Source organism: Gymnoscopelus braueri, assembly GCF_963280865.1.
Source record: "Gymnoscopelus braueri genome assembly, chromosome: 10".
Lineage (NCBI taxonomy): Eukaryota > Metazoa > Chordata > Actinopteri > Myctophiformes > Myctophidae > Gymnoscopelus > Gymnoscopelus braueri.
Window position 1 is genome coordinate 29,126,927 of NC_137611.1, and position 26,255 is coordinate 29,153,181.

At 43.3% G+C, this 26,255-nt stretch overlaps 1 protein-coding gene across 1 annotated transcript in view; it reads left to right on the forward strand.

Moving 5' to 3' along the window:
- Nucleotides 1-1,852: 1,852 nt before the first annotated feature.
- per2 (period circadian clock 2) overlaps nucleotides 1,853-26,255 on the forward strand; it is a 36,743-nt gene continuing 12,340 nt past the window's right edge. Inside the window, 13 exon segments of the mRNA XM_080439540.1 lie at nucleotides 1,853-1,985; nucleotides 8,615-8,655; nucleotides 8,889-9,223; nucleotides 9,225-9,440; nucleotides 12,576-12,668; nucleotides 13,136-13,151; nucleotides 13,155-13,293; nucleotides 20,979-21,100; nucleotides 22,365-22,566; nucleotides 23,238-23,289; nucleotides 24,712-24,854; nucleotides 25,099-25,177; nucleotides 25,345-25,451. Coding sequence (XP_080295666.1) covers nucleotides 1,892-1,985; nucleotides 8,615-8,655; nucleotides 8,889-9,223; nucleotides 9,225-9,440; nucleotides 12,576-12,668; nucleotides 13,136-13,151; nucleotides 13,155-13,293; nucleotides 20,979-21,100; nucleotides 22,365-22,566; nucleotides 23,238-23,289; nucleotides 24,712-24,854; nucleotides 25,099-25,177; nucleotides 25,345-25,451 — 1,639 coding nt within the window. The 5' untranslated portion in view covers nucleotides 1,853-1,891.

Genomic DNA, 26,255 nt, shown 5'->3' on the forward strand with positions numbered 1-26,255 from the left:
GGATTCCACGTGAAGGGGGTGACATCCTTACATGAAATGACTGACAGCGCGGCGAGCCAGTCACCGCGCGGGGGTGGTAGTTTACGCGTCATCTCCATGGAGACGACGCTCATCTCAGCCAATGAGCACAGAGTAGACGAGAGACGAGGGAGGAGTCAGGAATGATCTCTCTAGCTATGGGTGCATACACACATGATGGGATGGGATGGGATAGACGGGCGGAAGTCCCATACACACCCATGTTAAGTTTAAAACCGGAAGAACGGTCGCGATAACATGGGTGTGTATGGGACTTCCGCCCGTCTATCCCATCCCATCCCATCATGTGTGGCTGTACCCTATGGGTGCATCCACACATGATGGGATGGGATGGGATAGACGGGCGGAAGTCCCATACACACCCATGTTATCGCGACCGTTCTTCCGGTTTTAAACTTAACATGGGTGTGTATGGGACTTCCGCCCGTGTTACGGACGGTATCCCATCATGTGTGGCTGTACCCTATGGGTGCATACACACATGATGGGATGGGATGGGATAGACGGGCGGAAGTCCCATACACACCCATGTTATCGCGACCGTTCTTCCGGTTTTAAACTTAACATGGGTGTGTATGGGACTTCCGCCCGTCTATCCCATCCCATCCCATCATGTGTGGCTGTACCCTATGGGTACAGCCACACATGATGGGATGGGATGGGATAGACGGGCGGAAGTCCCATACACACCCATGTTATCGCGACCGTTCTTCCGGTTTTAAACTTAACATGGGTGTGTATGGGACTTCCGCCCGTGTTACGGACGGTATCCCATCATGTGTGGATGCACCCTATGGGTGCATACACACATGATGGGATGGGATGGGATAGACGGGCGGAAGTCCCATACACACCCATGTTAAGTTTAAAACCGGAAGAACGGTCGCGATAACATGGGTGTGTATGGGACTTCCGCCCGTCTATCCCATCCCATCCCATCATGTGTGGCTGCACCCAGTGGGTGCAGCCACACATGATGGGATACCGTCCGTAACACGGGCGGAAGTCCCATACACACCCATGTTAAGTTTAAAACCGGAAGAACGGTCGCGATAACATGGGTGTGTATGGGACTTCCGCCCGTCTATCCCATCCCATCCCATCATGTGTGGCTGCACCCAGTGTCTGGTGATGTGCTGGGCAGGTTAATCAGTGTTGCCATGTCCGCTTATTATAAGCGATGTTGGGCTTGTTTTTCTATAAATGCTTAAATATTGGTTATAAGTGGCGCAGGTTGCGCTTTTTTAAGGCTTGTTTCTAATGTGCAGTTGCTTATTTAGGGCTTATTTCCTAATGTTGTTTAAACCAGTATTTCGCAAACATTTTCATATCAAGGACCCACATTAATATGTATTTGTCTGCGGATCCCCCATCAAAATGTTTCAAAAAATATTTATCAAAAATCAGACCCTTTTTGAAAATAGCCGATCTACAAGCTCACAACCGAGTTGCATCGTGATTCGTGAGCTTGTAGATCGGCTCGTCATCACGCAGCCTAGTCGCTTCTTTTGGGCTTGTTTTCATTGACCTGCATGGTTGCTTGTTTCTCTTGCAAAATTTGGCAACACTGGCAGGTTTGTGTTGTTGCCTCACTCAGGGTGCATACACACATGATGTGATGGGATGGGATAGACGGGCGGAAGTCCCATACACACCCATGTTATCGCGACCGTTCTTCCGGTTTTAAACTTAACATAGGTGTGTATGGGACTTCCGCCCGTCTATCCCATCCCATCCCATCATGTGTGTATGCACCCTATCTGTGTAAACTTGAGCGTACAGGAGCAGCGTGTCAAACCGTCTACGTCTACTGATGCTGCTGATGATGAGCAGTTGACCATCTACTGAACTCATGGACAGAGATGCTCAATTAAGCGCATCTCGTAGGTACCCAAGCTTTTTGTGCTACATACATCTGAAGGATTTAACGCTCCTGGTTCTACGAGGTTAGTGCAACATTTCTTGTAGCAAGTTTGGTATTGAATTACGTTTGCATTTTCTTGCAGTGTGTGTGCAGTTGATATTTTTCTGTAATTGTTCTGACTGCAAATGACTACATTATTATGAGAGGCAAATGCCTGCATGAAGACACGTGTTTTTAACGTGCTTCGCTCCGCATGTGTTGATAAAGCATATATAAAAGTAGCTCCATAAAGAACCTCTCACTCCGCTATACAGCTCCGAGATGAGGTTCTATGTCGTTACCTTCCAGAATCGGGTGAACGTCCGCCAAGGCTCCGCTGTTTACCCTTTTGTGTACGTCGTATCCCAAAACTAATGGTAGATTCCAAGCCGCACGGATGTTTAAAGTTTGGGAGCGAAACTACACGTTTAAATCGCTTATTTAGTCAGCCTGTGGCCATGTTTCCCATTGTAGCCAAACCGGGAGCAGTACTGGCAGCGGACGTTCCTGGTTGAATGGGAAACATGGCCACAGGCTGACTAAATAAGCGATTTAAACGTGTAGTTTCGCTCCGTTCCTAAAATTTTATGCGCCGAACCAAACTTTAAACATCCGTGCGGCTTGGAATCTACCATTAGTTTTGGGATACGACGTATACAAAAGGGTAAACAGCGGAGCCTTGGCGGACGTTCACCCGATTCTGGAAGGTAACGACATAGAACCTCATCTCGGAGCTGTATAGCGGAGTGAGAGGTTCTTTATGGAGCTAATATAAAAGGGGCGTACACTCTGTCAGTATGTGTGCCTGTGGGTCAAATTCGGTCAGTAGACTACAGAGAAACCCTTTCATGATGTAACAACTGTTTTCCTCTGGTTAGTGTGTGTGCTGCCATGAATTGGCTATTATTACACACCGTTGTTGTTCTGTGAACACGTTTTTTTTAGTCATAAATAATGTCATACTGCACTGCAGTTCTTACACAGCAGTATAGATATTATCCGTGTCCATTATGAAAGCAGCAATGCCAATTAATAGTGACTCACTATTAATTGATTAGTGACAATGCAACCGTGGAAGTTGAAGTTACTGCAGAACTATATATTATATTGTGTCCCTGTTTAAAGGGCACTAATGTTTTGTTGATTGGTTGGTTGGTTAATTAATTAATAAATAGTGATACTGGTGTTAAGATCTGGATATTCATTGTATGATTCATTGAGACGAGATCCTATGGCCTATGTTATGCCCGCTCACCGCTCTGATTTGTCTGTCAAGTTTCAGTTGTTTTCAGCATGTTCATCATGCTTCATTCCTTGGGTCAGTGTAGACAAGTTACTTCTCATAGCACCTTATAATATGTGTGGCATATTTTACTACTTTGACCTTTAGCAGTATGATAGGCCGTATTATTACTAGGTTATTTGAATCATTTATAATTATTACTGTTATTAATATTTTGTGATTTCAATCTCTTAAAATATTCAATATCACTGCATTTGACAACTTTTCCCTGCAGATCAGATATACTGGGTTTATGTAGGGCCGTAGGGGTAGTGGGTACACGCCTACATAAATGCTTAAATCATTCCCTGAGATATGACGCAAGGAAAAGTTGTTATGGCACCCATGGACTGGCGTCACGGCACAAACTTTGAGCAACCCTGTACAGAAAACCAAGGGCAGAGAGATGAAACACACACGAGACAAAACAGGGGTCGGATTCGAACTCGGGTCCTTGCGGATCCCAGGGGTCCATAGTCTGTGCAGTGTGCACTGACTGGCTGATCCACCAGACAACCCCCTCCGTTTTTGTTGTTCTAAAGGAGCAGGGGTCATCACCATGCCAGCTTGTGATGGTCATTGTCATCTTTTCCACAGTCATACAAACAAGTTATCAATACATTTACCAGAAATACATGTCTATGCCAATGTGCTACACATTTTACAATGATAGTATTTCTGCATAAACCACTGAGCCACAAAGAAATATAAGTTATTAAAAAAAGCCAATTTAGGTGCAGAGGTGAGTGGGTCTGTGTCATATGGTTATTATAGAGACTAGACCATACCCGGTGAAGGGCGCAGACGAAAGTAGTTGCAAACTTGGGGTTATTGCACGTCCTGTAGCGCGGTCCCCCCGCGGGTCCCCCCGCGGCACCCCCCGCGGTCACCCCTCCCCACGGGCAACCCCCCCTCCCCCCCACGGGCAACCCCCCACACACCCCCCCGTCGCGGAACCCCCCGGGTCCCGTCGCAAACACACGCAACGTTTAGCACGAGTCGTCTCGTGACACACAGAGCCAGCGTGTGCACACACGGGCAACAGTGTGGCTGGATTGGATGCGACGCATGCGCAGTTTGATCGGGCACAGACCACAGACGAAGACACAATGACAGAGGTTACTCAAATTATAGTATGATGATGATTGCTGGCTTTTCAGAGGACAGTGTTACTTGAGGTCAGGAGGAGATAAAGTTCGACCAGTTCTATCATACCAAACCAAAACATGTTTTTTTGGGCGGTGAAACCGCCCCTATAAGTGAGGTTTGGATATTTGTACAACAAATCCTGCGCTGTGATTGGCCAAAAATGTACCACGCCTAACCCTGCACCGTGATTGGCCAATCACAGTCTATTCAGGACTGTGATTTATGGCCAGTGTCACATGACACATGTGCATAGCCCTATATAAGAAACCATAACTTTAAAAAAAACATAAATTTGTTTTTTTAAAGTTATGGTTTCTTCCATCATAAAGAGTGTTTCAATAAATGTATTTATTTTTTGTACATGATTGGTTGACTCCATTCAGTATTGTGATTAGCTAGCAAGACACCGCCCACTTCACACAGGGTGCTCAATAGCACCCTGTGTGCCATGGGCTGTCCTTTGTGCCATGGGCTGTGCCATGGGCTGTCCTATTGGAACAGCCCATGGTATTTTTAGTTTTTTATGCAACAGTAAATAATGTCTGTTTCTAAAAATCCTCCTTCCTGTCATTAATAATAGGTGCTAGAGGCCTTTCCAACATTCTTTTTATGTCTCTGACTTATTGTAAGGAATATTGTTTTTGGACAGCAGACTATTTAAATACAACATTGCTTGCTCATCCACATAGCAAGTTTGTAGAGCACAGATACCTCATTATCTCCATGAGGTCACTGGATTTGGCATCATCAATCATTATCACCTCCACCTCTTGTAGTGGGCGGCTGTTCCGAAAGCTGTTAGCTCTTGTGTGCACTTCCTAATGGAATTCCTGTGGTTAAAGAGTGGAGGATACCAACACAATATCAAGCGAAGGGTCACACTCAGAACATAAACAGTACATTTTTCCTTTATTGTTCCATATGCCTTCAAAGATGACACACGTTTCAGCTATCCAGCCTTTGTCAGTGTCAAGAGTCAGAGCCCGGTGGTTTATTAAAGAATGGAGGTGACTTTTCCTTCTTTACATAACCTTGTTTCTCCTGTGTTTGTACTTTGAGGTACTGCCTTCCTCCTACCCCCACATTATAACTGCAGTGAGTGACTGATTACTCGCACTGCACCAGTGCTTAATCAGCTATCAGTGCCTGCCTGGTGGATAAAAGACATGGAAACCCTAGGGCCTAGTGTACCTACTATTTTGTGTGTGTGTGTGTGTGTGTGTGTGTGTGTGTCCGCGTGTGCGCGTGCACACACTCACTTATGGCATGTGACAAAGGTCATGAGCAAGATTTTAATGCAAACTTCATACAGTCTTCACTTTCATGAAGATGTATACTCTAAATATAGAAAAGGGGTGTTAAGGTAATTGCACAGTGCAAAATTCAAAAACAATATTGAGTGGGATGATCTGCAGTGCAATTTTCTGCACTGCACTGCAATAATAATGTTTTTCTCATTGCAAATGAATCGGTGAACAACGTGTCCACAGAACGTGGATGTGATGTTCCACTCTGTGCCTGAAAGTAGACTCTTTAAAATAAACCATAATATTGTTACGTACCTTTATACTGCCTTGTTAACCAGCTTTTACATACCTGTGTATGTAAGATGCAGCAGCTGGCAGACAGGTTTCATTGTCTTCTTACCACATGTGGTTAAAAACAAGGTTGGCTGTTTGATCTGGAAAACTTTCGGGACACAAAACTCAGGAAAATTTGTCAAGAATCAAAGTATCACCCTTATGTGCCATTTTGAAGAGTCGCCTCATCGTGAGGTCATTCTGTTTGATGTGGATAATTAAGTATGGCAAGAGTGAAGGGTCGCACTCGAGTGACAAGATGAGCCAGTTTAAAATTTCTCCATTATGCCTTTACAAAAGAACAAACGTTTCAGCTAGCCAGCCTTCATCAGTGTTTGGTGTCAGTTCGTTCGTCACTGACGAAGGCTGGATAGACGAAATGTTTGTTCTTTTGAAAGGCATAATGGAGAAAAAGAAACGACTCATCGGAGTGCGACCCTTCACTCTTGCCAAATATTTTACATTTTAAGAGGATGACGCACCAGAGGAGTCCGAGCACGTTGGTAACAAAAAAGTTTATTTATCGTATGACATGTTTAAAGGCTGTCACAATATACAGAAATGATATACCTTTTTATCAGCTTAAGGATAAGGATAATTCCTTTTAACAGGTCGTTCATGAAAGTCCTTGCGGTCTTGTTTCCAATGAGAACCTGTGAGCAATTAGGGGTTAAGAGTCTTGCTCAGGGACAAATTTCATTTCATCGACACATATGCTGGTCTGGCTTAGAATCGAACTTGGGGCAACCAGGGCCTCTGGCTCCCTAGGCAGGCTCACTAACCAATCAGCTATGGCTGCCCCTGGCCGCTTAAATTATGGAGGTGCCATTGTGTAGTAAAGTTTACATGTTATTTGGATCAGTCTGAGGTGAGCTATTGAGCTATTGAGCAGCAAAAAGTTAATTTGCAAATCAGTATGATAATTCAATAAGGACCTTAAGCAAGTTAATAATGTACACCATTTACTAACATGACCTAATATGCAGAGGTCAGGGGAAATTAATACTACGGTCACAAGAGTAATTGCTCTCTTCTATTATTCTGTAGAATAATAGATTCTTTTAGACAATTACTCTTGTGACCGTAGTATTAATTTCCCCTAACATCTGCATATTAGGTCATATTATTATTCTGTAGAATAATACAAGAACAGAAGTTAGAATAATGGGGCATTTTTTGTTGTTGTGCTATTTCACAGTCACACACTAGATACAGTAACACAAAAGCAGATCTCAGTGGCACTCTTGGGTTCATGTGAGGATAAAACAACAGCACCAATTTCCAACTAAACGCTCGCCAAGCCCTGCAATCCTACATCTCACTCCAGCCTGCCTTATTTTTTTGTTTTGTTTATTTTACTTTATGCACTAGGCACTCAACTGGTCTGACAGATTTGGCAGGGAAGTTGAGAGGAACTTACTGTGCTCCCAGTGGAATATTAGGAGTGCACTCACTCCTCTGCAATATGGAAAAAAGTCATGGCCACTCATTTGGTTATTCAGTAAACACGGAACCGTGCCACAGGTGTCACTATTCACATAGTCACTGAAAGAGAAAGGTCAGGCTGAATCATGACTTGTGCATCATAATCATTTTCGGTTATTTGTGTTGCTATGACTCCTAAACCGAGTTGACAGCTCAATGCTAGGATGAGAGATGACGATAATTAAGGCCAGCCCGACTGGGATCCACACACACACAGTGAGAATCTTCCATCATCCAGCAATATTATTTTCAGTCTTAACTAGAGAAGACTTGTTACTGAATATTATAATATACCGTCCGTATGAGTGTGTTTACAATCAGAAAGACGGGACTTAGTGTCTCACCATGCAACCTCCGGTCGCTAGGGGACAATAGTGTAATGAATTGATTTAAGTCTTTTTTTATATTATGGCTACTGTCGTATCGACTACCATAAAAGGTGAAAAATCGACTTGCGAGGTCCCTGGTTATTGCCACCCCTACTTTCCCTTGTCTTGTTAGAACACATGCATTTTTGTTCAGACAGAGAGATGCGTCCTGTGAAATGATTTTACTTGTCTCCTTGGTAAGAGCCCATTCAACTCCGGATTGTGGATTGTATAAAACAGGTGCACTGCCTCGGGTGTCTGCTAATTCTCAGTGGGGGTCACAAACTGAAGGGAGACCAAATTATTCCATTGCAGTTGTTTATGGACATTTCAGTGGTCTTTTGAAACACTCCTTATTCAATGGTTTGAGAGCTGTAGTGCTTAACTGTTAAATGAATACAATTGGCACCATGATTTATTGAATGACAATTTAAATGCTGCTTTTAGTGTCAGACATTACACAAATGTTGACATACAAATGAACCTTGAATATCAAAACAAACAAGGTTACGGTCATTGTTGAAAGTGTGGACAAAGGTGGGAATTTTCTTTGGGATGGGAGGAAAATGATGTAGGCTACTAATGTTGATGAACTTTGATTCTGTCCCATGCTAAGGGCAATAGCCTACGGTAGAGTGTTAATAGACTAATACTTTCTGTCCAACCACTAGAAGGTCAGAGTGTTTTCAGACATTCTTTTCAGAAATGTACGTGGTGACAACCATCTTATCAGTTTGGTCTCTGCCCGTTTTATTTGTTTTTAAAATGCACTACTTCCAAACAGTTATTTTCTTCACCTCGACAACAGGCACAAACGACGACTCGGTGGACGATAACAGCCAGCCTACGGTGTGTACCACTGACTTTCCAGGATTGAGAAAGCGAGCTCTCAACACACACAGAACACATTGGGAAGTGTTGCGAATGATTTTCATGTCCTCACAATAGCACGTCAGGATTTGTTTTAAACATCTGCAAAGTTTCCCTTAAAGCCTGCAGCACAGCAAATGGAGTCAAATGTTTGCGTTGTTTTACATTCCTCAAATTCATACTAATGTGCTGTATTCTTTGTCTCTCTATAGATATGCCATTTCCTTTGGCACCTCCAAGTAGATAATGGAGTGATAGTCCACTCCACGCCTCTCTCAGCTCACCTCCAACCAGCCATCAACAGCAACTCCTTCATGTCGGAGGCTCAGGCTTCAGGTTCCCAGCCTTCTCGCTCCCCAGGCCTTGAGGGCCAGGATGAGGCCTCTGGGTGCAGGGGAGCCTCCTCCTACATCTCCATGCCTAGGAGGTCACCAGGATGCAGCTCCATGGCACAGCTACAACAGATGGGTGGCTACAGCCAAGCTAGGCCTGACCTAGGCCTCCCCTCAGGGGGCAACGATAGCAGTAGCCAGGACCCCCTGGCCTCCTCACAGCCCCTGCGAGAGCATTATCTCCGACTCGCTCCAAGAGGAGGATGTGGAGATGAAGAGCAACAGGTCCAGTGGAAGTGGTACAGAGTCACACAGCAATGAAAGCCATGGGAATGACCGTCACGGCAACGAGAGCCATGGGGAGTCAACGGGTAGCTCTAACAGCAACAGCAAAGACTCCGCCTTCCTGCGGTCTTCTGAGAGCAACAAGAGGTCAGTGGCTGCTGGAGTGGTGAGATTTTTTTATAATTTTTATCCCACGATTTTGTAACCCATATTTTTTCACCCAGTGCCAATTGCCTATGTAATCCTGGGCGCTACTCTCCCTCTGCCAGCCTAGGGAGAGCCCAAGCTGAAGCTCATGCCTCCTTCAATGCATGAGGAGCAAGCAGGCCACTTCTTATCACCCGACAGGGGGGAGATTCCCTGGTTAGACGTAGCGCGTGGAAGGAACACGTTATTCCAACCAGTTCCTTTCCCCTCCATCAGGCGCCCTGGCTGACCAGGGGGAGGCAGTATAGTGACCAGGATTACTGCATGTTTTTGTGAGGGTATTAACTACCCTAGGAGACACGGGGAGAACATGCAAACTCCACACAGAAAGGTGAGATTTAACATAGAAATGTAAATGTAAAATGACATGGTATATATTATTTTAAACCTTGAAAACCTTATTTTCATGATTGTGATAGTGATTCTTCCAATACTTAAGAACTTAAAGAATACTGCGTTGGTTCCTTTTGATCCAAGGCGGAACAATCGATCGATTGATCATTAAAATAAACATGCTCTCAAAAATGCACTGACGCCCATCTGACCACGACCATTGTATCATGTGTATCACAGTGCACTACTGGTACTGAAGTGCACATTTCTGTCTGTTGTCAGTGTGACTACAATAGAAAAGATGTCTCTTCATCAACCACATCTGTGTCATAATTAAGTGACCCATCATTTGTTCCAGCTAGAGACAGTTGCTGTTTTTTTCTTTTTTTTGATCTTTTGTTTTTTCATATTAATTTTCCAAACTCATGAAGGAAAATATATAATCACATTTAATGAATGTATGCTTTTTCACTTAGCTCAGCTGTAGGATAAAGTCAATTAAGAAGGTTGCATTGGCAGACTCTATGATATTTCCATATCCAGGTTTCCTTTGGATCAAAGCCAGCAGGTCTGTTGAAAGATTTATGGCTGCCTAGATAAGAGTACTAAGGCTCTAAACAGTTTTAAAGTGCTGTATAACTATGTCATACTATGATCTGTTGCTCAGAAATAGGATGATTGCGAACGCGGAAGGTGGAGCTCCGCCCAAGTGGAGCCTACTATGAAAGCCTGCTCGGCTTGTGTGTCTGCGGCTCTGTGTGCAATATTGTGTGCGTGGCGTGCACTGCCTGTGTGCAGCCGCCAGAGTGCGCCAGAGTGCAGCTACAGTCAAAACACACACACACACACACACACAAGACCGTAAATACACGATATTTTCGAGCTGCGTTCGCTTCCAGCGTTCGCGCGTCTTACTTGTAAAGTTTAGCCAATGTGCTGGTCTAAAGTACACAAACTCTTCTACTATACGCTGAGGGTTCTGTTTTCCCTCAACCTTACAGGGCAAACAAGTCGTGTCCTGAAATGAACTTGGGTTGAAGCATCCCTCTGTTGACACTGGAAAAGCCTGTGCCCTAGAACGGCCCACGTTATATTAAACGTGGGCCAAATAATTTAAGTTTATTTTGGTAAGAGAACTGACTCCTGTCAGTGGAGAGAAATCTGAGTCAGACTTGTTGGGCCAGATTTTGGAATGCTTTGTTTGCACGCGCACCACTTGTTGTTCCTTTGGTGATCAACTGGTTGTCTATAGGACCATGGGTGGAGCAAATGGAATATTGGCCACCCCCATGTGAGCATTTGAATTAACCCTAGTTAATACTTTTTTGTATGACTGTGTGACTCACTGAAGTTATTATCTCCGCCAGGCCGAAAGGTCGGGAGGCAGAGAGTAACAATGTTTTTTCCCCTGTCTGTCTGTCTATTTGTCCGTCTATCTGTGTACCGCTAATCTCAGACAACGCTGGACCGATCGAGATTAAACTTTGCATGCACACCCCAGTAGGCCAAGGAAGAACCTCCACCCCATGGTGGTGCGATAACAGGCCGCTTTACCTTTTGGCCTATAACTCTGGATGCCATTTTGCGGTTTCTTCAAAACACTATTTGCTACTACACTTACAGATTTTGTCCAAATCTCACACAAATCGGTATACATTATCTCTGATCAACAGATATGAGTCAGGTTTGTCATATTGCATTCAGATTGGCTTTGATTGGCTTGCGGGAAGGGCCCATTTTACAGTCCTCAAATTTGAATGACATATTGAGGGACCTCAAAAGTTTCTTAACAATACAAAAGCAATTTCACTTACACCCATAGGGGGCACTACAAATGCAAGAAATGTGGCTACATTTTGCAGAAACATAATTTATTTTACTAAATTAGGTACATGTGGTCTTGCAAATCATGTGACAGTGACCGTCAAATAGGGTTTTGATACTCCACACTGTTTGCCTGTAATTGCCCTCTAAAATCTGTGGCCTATTTCTTACGCCATATACGTAGGAGTCTGGTGAAAGCAGTCTGGTCACTGTCTTAGAAAGGTATTGTATTAGCCCAGAGGTAGGCTAAACTTGTCAGCTAATAGAGTACAGAAGTCCTGACGTCACTCGTTCATCCCCTGGTTCATAAAGTAATTTCTCTATGGAGAATAACATTGTGTCATCATAGAATCATCTCATATAAGAATTGGGGTCCAAAAATAAACAAACTGTCTCTGCGAAATTGTCAGGGAGGAGGCTCTGTATCGATTATGATAGTCAGTCACTCATATTTGATACAGTCTGTTATTGGCGAAGATTTTACTAATTAGGCGGAAGTAACATTATGCTTTTCTCACCGTCAGTTGACGCTTCATATCCATAAGAGTAAAATCGCCGGGGTCATTTGTTTATTTTTGGAACACAGTTCTTATTTGACGCGATATTAAACATGTCTATGGGAATTCAGAACGGGGGGGAAAAACCGCGACCCAGGTAGGATGTGTAAATTACGTCAGACTTCCAATGATCATAGCTTTTATACTGATTTTCTCAGTGTATCTCTCTCTCTCTCATAGCTACCTCCGTGCCCAGTCTGTCTCTGTCAATTGAGTACAGTTCGCCACGGTCCATGGATACAGTTGGAATTGAGAAGAACAGTGACAAAATATGAATAATATTAATGTATGTATGTATAATATTAACAGAATAATGATAATAGGAGAATAATCTCTGTCTCAATCGTTTTCTCCATTCCAGTTACAACTCCCACAGTTCATCCCCTCCTAGCAGCTCCATGGCCTTCAGTCTGCTGAGCTCAGAACAGGACAACCCTTCCACCAGCGGCTGCAGGTTAGCATTCAGACATGCCACAATTGTGAAACACCATAGTCCTCCTCTTTATGCAATTAGTCAACTCACCTACAGGTAGTTTCTCATTCATCTCACAACCTAACCTTACCTGGATCAGCTAACATTATCCTGTATTTAAGCAGTTAGCTTGAAACGGCCTAAAACACATGAAGCCTATTTTTCATTACATTGCAAGCCTGTGTGTTTTCGTTGAGCAATTGTTTTCTTCAACAATAATTTATTAGGCTATAGTCAAAATATTATAAGAATGTAAAATCAAATCAAATTGACTTATTTACTTCTTTTGAACCCTTGTGAAACCGGCCGTGTTCATAAAGGACAGTCTCTCATTTGCAATGACAGTGTGGTGAGTTGTTTTCTGACTCGATTAGGCTTGTTTTGAGATATAGCCATTGCTACATCTGACCTGCTTCTATGCATGTGTGTGTGATTCATGCATCTTGCAGTAGTGAGCAGTCAGCCTAGGCCAAACACCAAAAGGAGATGATTAAAACTCTGAAAGAACTGAAGCGTCAGCTGCCCTCCAGGAAGAGGAACAAGGGCAACACGTCCACGACCCTCAACACTCTCAAATACGCCCTGCGTTGTGTCAAACAGGTGGAAGGTAAGCACACTCACATCTCACTGTCGGTCTTGTCTTGCCTTGTCTTGTCTCTAATTATGGACACACATGTTACTATGAATTTAGACTTTGGATACATCTGTTATGTCTTTATATTTTAGTATAATAGTGCAGTACCAGTCATTCACGGGTGATGGCCGTCATTCACAAGCAGCACCCTTGCAGGACCCATTATCACAGTAGAATAATGGGCCAGTCTATGATGTCAGTTATCTCTAGATTCGGGCATTTGGAGAGACAGACAGAGATTCCTGGAATTTATAGATAGATAAAGGATTATACTAAAGGTTTTGGTCCCCACTCCCTTGGGGGTATTTGTCACTGTATATTTGCACACATGGTGAAATGTGTCCTCTGCATTTGACCCATCCAATGGGCACTACGGGGGCGTCGCCCGGGGAGCAGAGGGGTTAAGTGTATTGCACAGGGACACTTAAAACAAGACCAGGGCACCTGGTTCTGCCAGACCCAGAATAAGTACTTTATAAGATCAGAGCACTACGTCACGGCTAAGCCGGACTTCACATGACGTGTCAGCCTGTGTCTATGCCCATGTATGGACGAAAGGGGGACAGACTTTTATGGCTGAGAGTAAAGGGAAAAGGGGGCATGCCCATGTATGGAGAAAATAGGTACAAAGCCTCATGTAGGCCGACCCCTTGGGTCTGGCAAAAAGGAGTGAGAAGCAACAAAATAAGGAAATCCACTATTCTATAAACACTGGATTGACTCGGAGTAACCATTGTACCCGTTTGTCTGTCTGTCTTTTATGCCCATATATGGGCATATCTGTGTCAGACAAGCCCAAATAGGGAGACTCGGCCAGCCTAAGACGTCGTAGTGATGACATCAGCATGCTCCATGTAGGGGAGGGTTTATCAATATTTATTTTAGATCCTCTGTTCCGTCGAGTTTGGTGTCGGTCGGTGCCATACAGTATATGGGCATGCCCATAAATGAATATAGGGATCGGATTGTGGACAACCACATCGACAAAAATGCCTACATATGGGCATTTTGGTCGGATCAGCACCTATCTGACCGAATCGACGCCGGGCATGGCACTCCCTTGGGTTGTCTGCGACACTCACCTCGAGATACATGAACTACAGTTGTACACACAAGACGGACAGCTTGAGATTTTGCACATTCATAGTAGGCTTAGAAGGGCAATTCCTAAAAATATACTTGTGGTACAATGTGACAGGATCTATTTGTAAGATGATGGTCAGATATTATATATTTTTCAATATTACATGGAATTCTTCCCAAAATGTCAAACCTGTACAAATGAAAGCTGGTCCCTACTCCTCTATGTGCTGTTTGTTTGGTAGGAGAGGACACAGAACTTAGAATGTTAGTTTCATGCAGGGCCGGATCTAGGCATGGGCAAGGGGGGGCAATGCCCCCCCAAATGCCCTGACTGCCCCCCCCAAAAAAAACAAAAAATTAAAAATATTTTTTTTTTTTTTTTTTTTTACGGGGGGGCTTGTGAAAGCTGCATTTATGTCATGATATGAAATGTGAGCTTACCATAATAAAAATAATCCTTAATCATATTCCATCATGTATCATTGCACAATTCAAATAATCCTCTGCCCTGATTTTCCATGGGCAGTGTTGCCAGATTTTACTACTCCTAAACAATAGGAAGCAGTATTCCACAAACAGCCGGAAAAAACGCAAAAAAACGCAAAAAAATATTTTCGCCGAGGAAGACGCCCCCCCAGCATTTCTTAATGCCCCCCCAATTCATAATTTCTGTATCCGGCCCTGGTTTCATGTAAAGGTTTGGGCAACTTTTCATGTTTCAGTTCAATGTGGAATCTACAGTGAAATTGTCAAATATCATGTTGGGTCTCAACACCCTACAGAGGAAGATATGTGTAAATGTAATACTAACAATAGAAAAACTGTCCATCTTTAAAACTTGGATGAGAAACAAAGATGACCACTAAAGGTTTTATAAAACGGACAGGGTTTCTTTCAGAGTTAAAGCTACGATTTTAAATGGATCTTCTGGTTAATGAGATTAATGGAAATGACACCTGGGCAGATATTTTGTGGTTACTGGACTATTTATGGAAGAGATCTCTGATGGTTTAGATCAAAGAATGGGACCCGCACACCGTCTGGATCTTGCAAAAAAATGTAGCTCTTTATTATTCGACGTTTCGGTCGTTAGACCTTCATCAGGACAGACTATACAGAACACATCAACCACCAAACTTTTTAAAGGCTACACCTCCAAAGTGAAGGTCATCGGACATGCAGCCCATTGGCTGCACCTGCAATCTCAGACCTAAAGCCACTCCCACCACCATCATATTAAAGCAACACCAATCACATTCACAAAATACGTTTTTTCAGGGTCAAGGCAACACTAATTATGTCTCTGAATAGCAGAGGAAAAGGCCTGTACATGTCATCGGGCCAGGTCTTCAATATCTATAAAGAAAGAGATAATGTTAGTGGACCCAATAATAATAAAAAAGACACACAGTGAGAATAAAGGTAAAAATAAACGAATCAAGCACAAAACTCCAACAAATTAAAAGCACAGGTCTATTACATAGCTAGTCCATCCAAATTACGTATGACTATTCACAGCATAACGTTAAGTACAAATTCATCATTTAAGCCTTTTGGGGCCAATGTTTGGAGTGTGAAGATCCAGTAGGCTTCTCTTCTCTTTAGGAGAAGGTCTATAGATGGGTTTCCGCGCGACGTCATCACAGAGCAGAGTGCGCAATCTGCGCATGCGCGGGGGAGAACGAACCGGAAGCGCCATTCACTCTATTGTTATTTTCGGGATTTAGATAGGCATAATGCTGCTATTATAGGCATAATAGGCATAATGCTGCTATTATATACAAACAGATCCAACTTCCGACAAATCATTTTTATTGAGTAAAGAAGATATTACAAACTGCATCATTTAATCTACTTTCATTAAACCTGGTGAAGACCATTTATTTTCTGAATGTACAATGGCCAGAGCTGCTGCGGGTAATAGCGCCCTCTACAGGCTCATCCCGCCACTGCGCGCGCATCATCCTCTCATGTTTACAAACAGGAAACCCATCTATATCACCACCCCTAGGTGGCATCTTGATCTGTTCTATCCCCTGGAATCTAAAAGAGGATATGTCATGTTTAGCGTCATTGAAATGAATAGCCACAGGATATTCGCGATCATTCCTGCGTATTGAGCTTTTGTGCTCACTGATGCGTTGTTTTAATTTACGGGTAGTTTTGCCAACATATGCTAGGCCACAAGGGCACTGAATCATGTAGATTACATGGGTACTATCACAGGTAATAATACTTCTAATAGGAAACGTTTTTCCGGTGTGTGGATGTCTAAAGTGCGTTAGTTTGTTGGTTACTGGACTAAAACACCCAAATTGAATTATACTTATTTTAAAATGAAGATTCTAAACAATGTTGTAATGTAAAAATAAAATAAAAGAATGTCTGCATGTTTTTGTAAAGACTTTGATGGGCTTAAAAACACAAAATGTAATTAGTAATGTATAAATAAGTGCCATGTGTTTTTTTTCAGGGAGCAGACATATATACATATTTAGAAATAAGAATACACTGAACAATGTGCTAGACAAGTAACATAATCTGAGTTCATAATTCAGAATAGACAACCTAGTTGTCATTGGTGGATGTATTATTGTCTCCACCAGGTCGAAGGCATGGCGAGAGAGTATGTTTTGCACCCTGTCCGTCCGTCCTTCTTTCTGTGAACAGCTAATCTCCGGCACCGATGGCCTGATCGCAGCGAAACTTTGCACATACAGTCCCTGGATGCCAATTCCGAACCTCTGCCCCAAATTTTTCACATGGGCCTGTTATAGCGCCACCAGGTGGCCGATTCTACCTGACCTGGCGGAGACCTGTGCTCCGAGGAGCACTTTTTCTAGTTTACTCTGTTGCTGTCATGGCTGCCAGTTCCCACCTGATGTCGTGTGGGAGTTCTGACTGCTCCACACCGTACTGAATAACTGCTAGCTTACATAACATCTTCAAACCAGGATTCAAGTCTAGCATGTACAGGACACTGGGTTTGTCTCTGTATCCTTTAAAGAGGATGATACGATCTCCCACCATGCAACAGGACATACAAATCAAAGAAAATGGGCGTTTCCCCTTCGGCTCAACCTTCTTCCAGGAGAAGGTCTCTGGATTACATTTCCACAGATCGTTTAATCTCTGCTTCAAATGATGAGAGTATCCACCAAATATGTACAGCTCTCCATTGTAGGTAAAGGCTGAATGACCAACGCGTCCTTCTGTAAGAAGCTGTGGAGAAGGCGTGTTCAGCCAGCAGTTGGTCTCTGTGTCAAACACTCTGATGTTGTTGTCGTGGTCCGGATGGCCCCCAAATACAAACATCTTTGTCCCAATGATGGTGGCAGAGTGACGTGCTGAAACAGGTGGCGGTGTACCTCTGGTGTTAATTAAAGACCAGACCATTGTGGTGGTGTCCAACTTGTAGATGTCATTAGTGTATCCAGTCAGCTGGTTGTATCCTCCATAGATATACATGACCTTCCCCATGACACAGGCTGAATGGTTCCTCCTCCCCTCTGGAACTGTCCCAGAAACACTGGGCCTTAACCATCTGTGGGTGTCAACATCAAATGCATAAAGCATGTTGGAGTCGTGTCCCTGAACATTTATCATGTCGGCACGATTCTCTATCTGAAAATTCACTACACCCCCCCATATGTAGACGATATCTTCTATGAGCACAGCTGTATGGCACACACAGTTGGAGGGAACCTCAGGTGGATGTTCTCCTCTTCCAGTTGTCACAGGAGGCAACTGAATCCAACGCAAAGACACTGTATTGAAGACGTGCACTGCAATCTGGTCCCTGTCATTCAAGTTACAGTACCCTCCAAAGGAGTACAGATTGTGTCCCACTGTTACAGCAGCATCGAAGGATCTCTTTGTTCCTCTGTTCAGATCCAAGCTCCAGTGCCACATTTTGGACAACAACAACAATGTGGATGAAAATGAAACCTTCAAGTGTCTGTAAAACAATGTAGTGATGTTCCACACACTAACACTTATATTGGTACAGCCACACAAACACAATTCCATATTTGGGCAAAACTAACATCATGTTGATGATATCAGTGTGGAACTACATATTTGGGCAAGACTGGGATAAGGCGTACTCTGATCCTATGTCATATACTGGATCATCCAGTATGACATCGGCCTTACATCCAGTCTGGATGTAAGGCGTGTCTGCCAAAATCACAGCTGAGTTTAAATTTAAAATGGCCCTAACTCAGTGACCAGCTTAATACAGGCCTAGATTTGAAGGCTCATAGTTGGGCTATAAAAAATTACGTTCAAATATATATTTTTTTTATTAAGTTTTTTTTTTAAAGTCATATGTTGCGCTGATAAAAAACAATGGTCACCGAAGTATGGCCATTTGAAGTGTTAAACACTGCTAAAACACTGCTGGGCAAGCAGCGATGCACTTGCATCACCCAGGTCCAGTCATACCTGTATGACCATAGACATATAAAGGTAGACGCCTCATTCGGCTCTGAAGCGTCTGTATCTCGGGCGCGCTTCCTGCTTCCGCAGGGCTGTCGTGTGCGTCACAGAAGCGGAAGTTCGGTAGGCCAATCAGAGGCAGGTGGGGGCGGGTCTTTTTGTAACCCAGCTTTTAACCCTTTGAGAGGCAGCAGCTGTGCGCAGCATCTAGTTAGTTGGAACTTGGCAAACTCCACACTCTATTTGTGAAATTCAAATAAGAGACATGGTCCTTTTTCATATCAAGGTCCATTATTTATTCAGCATTTGAGTCACGGAACACCGTTTGATAAGCTTTAGCCTCTCACACCCAAAACGTAGAATATGTTATCGTTCGATAAGATCTTGTCAAAATAACAATTGTTTACGTTCTCTAATTGTGTACTTGTTTAGTAAGTAATTCAGATGTTTAACAATTTGACTCTTGACAGTGTGAAATGTTATACTCAAGATTTAAAGATCTATAAGGGTCCATTTGGTTATCAACTCTCCATCATTTAGCTGGGTACCACCTGGAACCCCCTCAAGGACCACTGGTGGTTCCCGGACCACTGGTTGAGAACCATTGCACTGACAAGTCCCGGAGAAGACGCACTGTGATTGGCCAGTAGTCAACGCACTGTGAGCGCTGTGATTGGCCAGTAGTCACTTTGAGTGACAGGTTCCCTGCGGAAGACGGAAGAGCCGCCGTGTATTGCGATACAGGTCGCCCCAATGAACTGCAGAGGCCAATGAGGTATCTAGGTTTCTAATATCTATGTGTATGACCTTGTGTTCGGGAGGTAGGGGTGTCCAACCACTTCCTGGTAAAACCGGAAGTGAACAGATACACTTCCGGGTTGCACCATTGAACTCCACACCCCTCAGAGAGGGTGCAACCACACATGTACGCCAAGTTGTCGTACGGAAGTCGGAAGTCCCATCCACTCCCATGTTATAGGAAGACCAGGAGACCTGGTTCTGCCAGACCCAGAATAAATTCCTAGTACTTTATAAGGACTTCGTATGACGGACTTCGTATTAGGTGTCAGCCTGTGTCCCTTTTATGCCCATGTATGGAGAAGAAAGGGTCCCTTTTATACAGCCGGTCCTTTTCGCCCATGTATGGACGAAAGGGGGCAGAGCCTCATGTAGGCCGACCCTCTGGGTCTGGCAAACATAGACCAGGGCCGTGACACGAACCGGGGACCTTCTTTTTCCCAGGTGGCCTCTCTACCCACTCAGCTATGGCCGCCCGTGGGTGTAACGCTGTAACGGGTCTAAATAGGGAGTGCAAACAAACCCAAAACTAATACATTGTATGTGCAAACATACTTGACCAGTAACAGTGACTCTAATTCTGACCTTTGCACCAAACAATTATCAGAATCTCTTTATCATTATCAGTCTGTTTAGTAACAGGAAATGTGGTTTTATTTCTAGGTAAGGTTCAGGCAAAACAAACACAACATACGAATACGCATCTGCATGCGTGTCTGCATCTGTCCCTCGTATAGCTCTAGAACCAATCAACGTCAAACTTGGCAAGGACTCGACTGTGCCAAGTGGGAAGTCTGTCGAATCGGCAGTTGTCCAGAAATATATCTATAAATCCACACATTTCTGTGTCTGACTATCTGCCTGTATCCCCTTTATGCCCATACTGTATATGGTTTGTCTGTCTGTCTGTGTCCCCTTATGCCCATATATGGAGATCCCTGATGTCATCAATAAGGGGTCATAATACTGACGTCGTAGACTGGCCTCCAAGTACTACATTACAATAATGATTACATTATTCTGACAACGGGTACAACTGGTACATTGGCATAGTCAATCTATAAATCACGTAATCTCTGTGTATCTGTCTGTCTGTTTCCCCTACAATGGGTACTCTGACAACGGCTAAGATGTGTACAGCGGGTACACTTACAATGGGTAATGCATAATCGGACGGAGAAGCATGCATTCCCAGGCATCGGCCATGTAATTTAGATAACAAGCAGAATGCACAAGCAAAAGAAAGAAAAAACAGGAAACGCAATACACAGTTGTAGAAAAACAGACACTCAGTATGTCTTTGTAAACTATGATGTTGTGCTCTACTTGTGTTTCAGCAAATGAGGAATATTATCAGCTGCTTATGACTGGTGACAGTCAGCCGACTGGCTTGGAGGTGTCTTCTTACACCATACAGGAGATTGACAGTATTACCTCTGAATACACCCTGAAAAACAACGTAAGTCACTGCAGTCAATCCCACGCAACCTGTCTGTCTGTCTGTCTGTCTGTCTGTCTGTCTGTCTGTCTGTCTGTCTGTCTGTCTATCTCTAAAAATTATACATCTACAACTATATATTGTTTTCAAATTTGTTTAAATGCCTCATTTTATAATAATAATAATAACAAGGGCTATTGCCTTTAAAGTCTTGCAGCGTTACAAAGTGCTTCACACAAGAAATAAAATAAATACACATGTAGACAACACCATAGGTAATAGATAAAAACATGGTTATGGGATTGGGGGATGGCTGATTTAAGACAATCTGTCATCTCCACACACATTCAGGGAGAGCCAATGTCCGGAGACTCCGGACAGAACTTAACAGCTGCTCTCACCTGCAACAGTTTCCTCTGTAGCTATACAGTATCTTTCCATCTAGTACCACAGCATGGTAAGCAGCGTATTGTGATTCTGTATGGTTTCTGTATATCTCAGGCTACACGTTTGCTCATAGTCATAGTAATCAATTCTAAAATAGATTTACAGCCAGTGTGGATGCTAGAATGAGAGAAATGTGGTCAAATTGTTTGGAGCCAGTTAAAAGCATGGGCTGCAGCATTCCGTACCATTTGCAGACAATGGAGCGAGTTTTGGGTAAGACAGATGTACAGTAGTCAAAACGTGGGGAAATAAAAGCTTTAACAACTTTCTTCAGATCAGAAAAGATTTGACTTGACAATATGACTTCAGTAAATAAACAAATACTGAATATGCAGTTTTAATGTCTTTCTGCCTTTAGGTTTTCTGCTAACATAGAACCCAGACAATGAATAGCCTACTCTGTATGCACACAAAACAAGAAGAAAGAAAAGGGTCATATTTCCTTTCTAACAATATAGTTTTACTGGAAACATTGCACCTAGCTACAGCTGCTATTTACAATGAATATATACAGTACCACAAACTAGCAATACAGTTTGTCACTGCTCCGCTTAAAACATTGTCTTATCTTATCTAAACAAAAACATCCTTTTATACCTGGATTGTTGAAATTAATACAATCTGAAAACAAGAACAAATAACAACACTCTTTTGGAATATGTAAAAGTAATTTGCGATATGTATATTGCGCATGTTGATATTGTTACGACGATATATATATTGTGCAGGCCTATTGAATATACTTCTTTACATCAGATTGAGGTCAGGATTAAAATGAACACCCCCAGTTTCTAGCAATGTCTTTTTAATTTAAAGTTTGCGTCCGTCTCCCCGACAGGATATTTTCGATGCGGCCGTGTCTCTCAACACGGGGAAGATTGTGTACATCTCTGACCAGGCTGCCTCCATCCTCAACTGTAAAAGGGACGTGTTTAAGGGTGCCAAATTTGTGGAGTTCCTGGCACCGCAGGATGTCAGCGTGTTCTACAGCTTTGCCACGCCTTACTGCCTGCCCTCCTGGAGCATGTGTACTGGAGCAGGTGATGACACCTGGGATAAGATATACCTGATCCTCCGCTTGGGTAGAGACTGTTGTAATAATACCAGATAAAGTGGGATTATTACATAAAGATTTGCTTAGATTATGGGTCACTCAGATATTACCAGATGAGAGGCCGACTGTATAGCCGCATCACTGGAGAATCTACAATCATCTTTAAAGCATGCTTTCAAGCATATCTTTGCTTTCTTTTGGTGGTTGACAAGGCATACTTTCTGAGAAATGTTGACATGTAACAGTTTGCATGGCGACCAGTTTCATTTTCCAAAGCACCGCTAGCCATGAACAGTCAAGTCAAGTTGCTCTCACCGTGCCCTTATGTGAATGAGGTGACATTTCTGTGCATTTCCAGTCTGTTTGCCCAGCGCTGGTTAAACTGAACGCCCAAACTCGCTGAATCACTCAATATTATCAACCATGACTGGAACTCTGTCGGCTAGCTAGCCTACCTAAAAGCAATAGACTCCTCTTCATTTTCCACCTAGATTTTTCCCCTTATTTGAATTCATAAATCTGGGGCCTGAGCTGTGAATCTCTGCTATGCGAGGGAGCAGGAGACTCAGCTGCCTGCAAACTACTGGTATTTACTGTAGCTGGGTCATGTTCCTCTCTGACTTCTGAATTTAACCATGTCTGTTTCCGGCATTATAGAGTCCTCCGCACCAGACTGCATGCAGGAGAAGTCCTTCTTCTGTCGTATCAGGTGGGTGATTGTGCCAGGCCATCTGCTCCTCGTACGTACCTTCGAGCAGTGTTTATTCACAGTCTCTTCCACTCTAAATGCCTTTCATTATTTTGTCCCATCCTACTGCATGTGAAAGGCAACCCGATTATTTTTCCAGAAGAGGCATATCCGGACATGCATAAATACAGACAGACATGTGCGCACTTACACAAACACACACGCACATAGCATACAGACTCAGACACACCCACAGACCCCAATGAAATCCAATTCAATGTTTAAGTTGTTTTTATCACATATGTCTTGTGGTGAACTTAGCTTAGCTTGACAAGCTGAGTAGAACCAGGTGAAACACCTGTTTTTTAGGGAGTCCCGTTGGGAACTGTAAACACCTAGAGTTGTTTTGCAGGTTGCTGATACAGTCTGTGTCTATAGCGTGTACAGAAATGGTGTGTGCATGTGTGTGTGCAAATGACCACATACACTGGTTAATTTGGAACAAAAACCAGGCTTTCCGGCTGTGTGCTAAAGCCTGTTGACGCAAATTTAGTAAACCCCAATCAATATCCATGACAGCTCCCGCCCTAGCTTTATGTTTTTACAGGAAGCAAATACAGTAGATATGCAGAATCTAATAGAGCACCGAAGTCCTGACGTGACTCGTTCATCCCCAGGTTTGCGGAAGTAATTTCTCTATGGAGAATAACATTGGGTCATCTTAGAATCGTCTCATATAAGAATTGTGGTCCAAAAATAAACACCGCGTGTCGGCGTTATTGTCAGGGAGGGGGTTCTGTATCGTTTATGATAGTCAGTCACTTATATTTGATACAGTCTGTTTCTGGCGAAAATGTAACTAATTCGGCGGAAGTAACATTATCGTTTTCTCACCGTCAGTTGATGCTTCATATCCATAAGAGTCAACACGCCGGGGTCATTTGTTTATTTTTGGAACACAGTTCTTATTTGACGCGATATTCAATACGTCTATGGGATTCAGAACGGGGGTGGAAAACTGCGAACCAGGTAGACAAACAAAGGATGTGTAAATGACGTCAGACTTCGGCGGTCTATACCATGACTGCTAGCCATTTCATTGGGGAAAATAGCTCCACAGTGCCTCCTTGAGTCCAGCAACTTGATATCCTAATTCTGAAAACATGCAAAAACAACAATTGAATTGAATATTTGTATTGACATTTTTAAAACTACACAGTGCAACAATTAAAAACACCAAAATGGATAAAATCACAAAAAAGCCCTAGGCTTGTTTCTATTGCGGTTTAAAACATTTAACACCTAAAAGACTAGACAAACAACAATGCAACAAACATCAACTATGTAACTGACTAGGTAAGAGTAGAATAATGAATTGCAAGAAGGCACACCTGTGTAGCTGCCCTTGGAACTGTCTGAATCTCTGCTCTTGTCTCTATCCAGTGGCAGTAAGGACTGCGATGGAGACCGGCACTACTATCCGTTCCGTATGACACCCTACCTGATGAAGGTCCAGGACACAGAGCATGCTGAGGAACAGTTCTGCTGCCTCCTGCTGGCGGAGCGGGCTCACTCCGGTTACGAAGGTAAGCACCACACACAGCAAAGTGTTAATTTAACTCTGTGGGCTCTATCTTACACCTGGCAAAATACGGTGCAAAGCACAGTGCTGTTAACCCCCTTCCAACTTGAGAGGGGAGGGCATCTCTAACTTCTAAAGTAATCCTGGTGCTGACCACATAATCGGAATGGGCTAGGGTCAGTTCCTGCCTCATTAAAAACCTTTAATCTTTAAGGAGAAGAACTTGAATAGTTTCTGTTCCTTTCCAGCTCCAAGAATCCCAGCTGACAAACGCATCTTCACCACCACGCACACTCCAAGTTGCCTGTTCCAGGATGTTGATGAGAGGTAAGACATAGTGTGAATTGTTTTATTAAGCTTGACCTAAAGCCCTTGGGGGTGGTTCTAATTTATATCATTACTTGCTCATTCACTGATGATTTTCACCCTTTTTTTCCCTGTTTATTTTGTTTTTGTTTGTTTATTCTATTCTATTGTTTCCTATTTTGTTTCAGGGCTGTTCCACTCCTCGGCTATCTCCCCCAGGACCTCATTGGTACCCCGATCCTCACGCACGTGCATCCCAGTGACCGACCGATCATGTTGGCCATTCACAGGAAGAGTGAGTCAGTGGGTTAGGGTGAAACCCTAACGGACCCGGGAAATTCGATACGAATTTGTTCAAAGATATTACATAGCCGACCCGGTGCGTGTCCAAGAAGGGAGAGACCAGAGAGACCCGGGATCCGGTTTGTATATTATATGGACCTGACAAACCAATAATTATAATTTCTGTTAAAATGCTGTTCTACCAGTAGATGACAGGGATAACCTACTCCATAAATCTAGCAGTTATGGAACACCGTACAATAAAAGACAATGAAATGTAATTGTTTGTTAAATGGATGATAATACTGTAGTTGCAGTAGCCTACATTATTACTAGTCAGTTTTACATTCCTGTGGTGATAAATTGGTCTATCACCTAGGCTCTTCAAATGGAATGTATATGTTACAGGGAAATTGGAGAACGAGGGAAATTGGAGAAGGCACGCTTGTTTTTACCACCCACCCAGCAATTCTATAGAAACAACACAAGAGGGAGCCACGAGCCAGGCTTCCCAACTGAAGTGCACAAACATATATGGCCGCGACCACACACACACACACACACACACACACACACACACACACACACACACACACACACATATGCACGCGCTCATGCTTTCAATTTGGTTTATTGAAAGCATGACTGTTAAGATACTTTTATTGTGTTCTGGCTTTTGTTTTCTCCCTGACACACACACACACACACACACACACACAAATGAAGTGATGAATGAAAATATCTATTCTCCGGTTTACAACTCGGACGGCGCTGATTCGACTAGCAGAGCATTGGCCGGTCAGCGCGGGCACTCGCG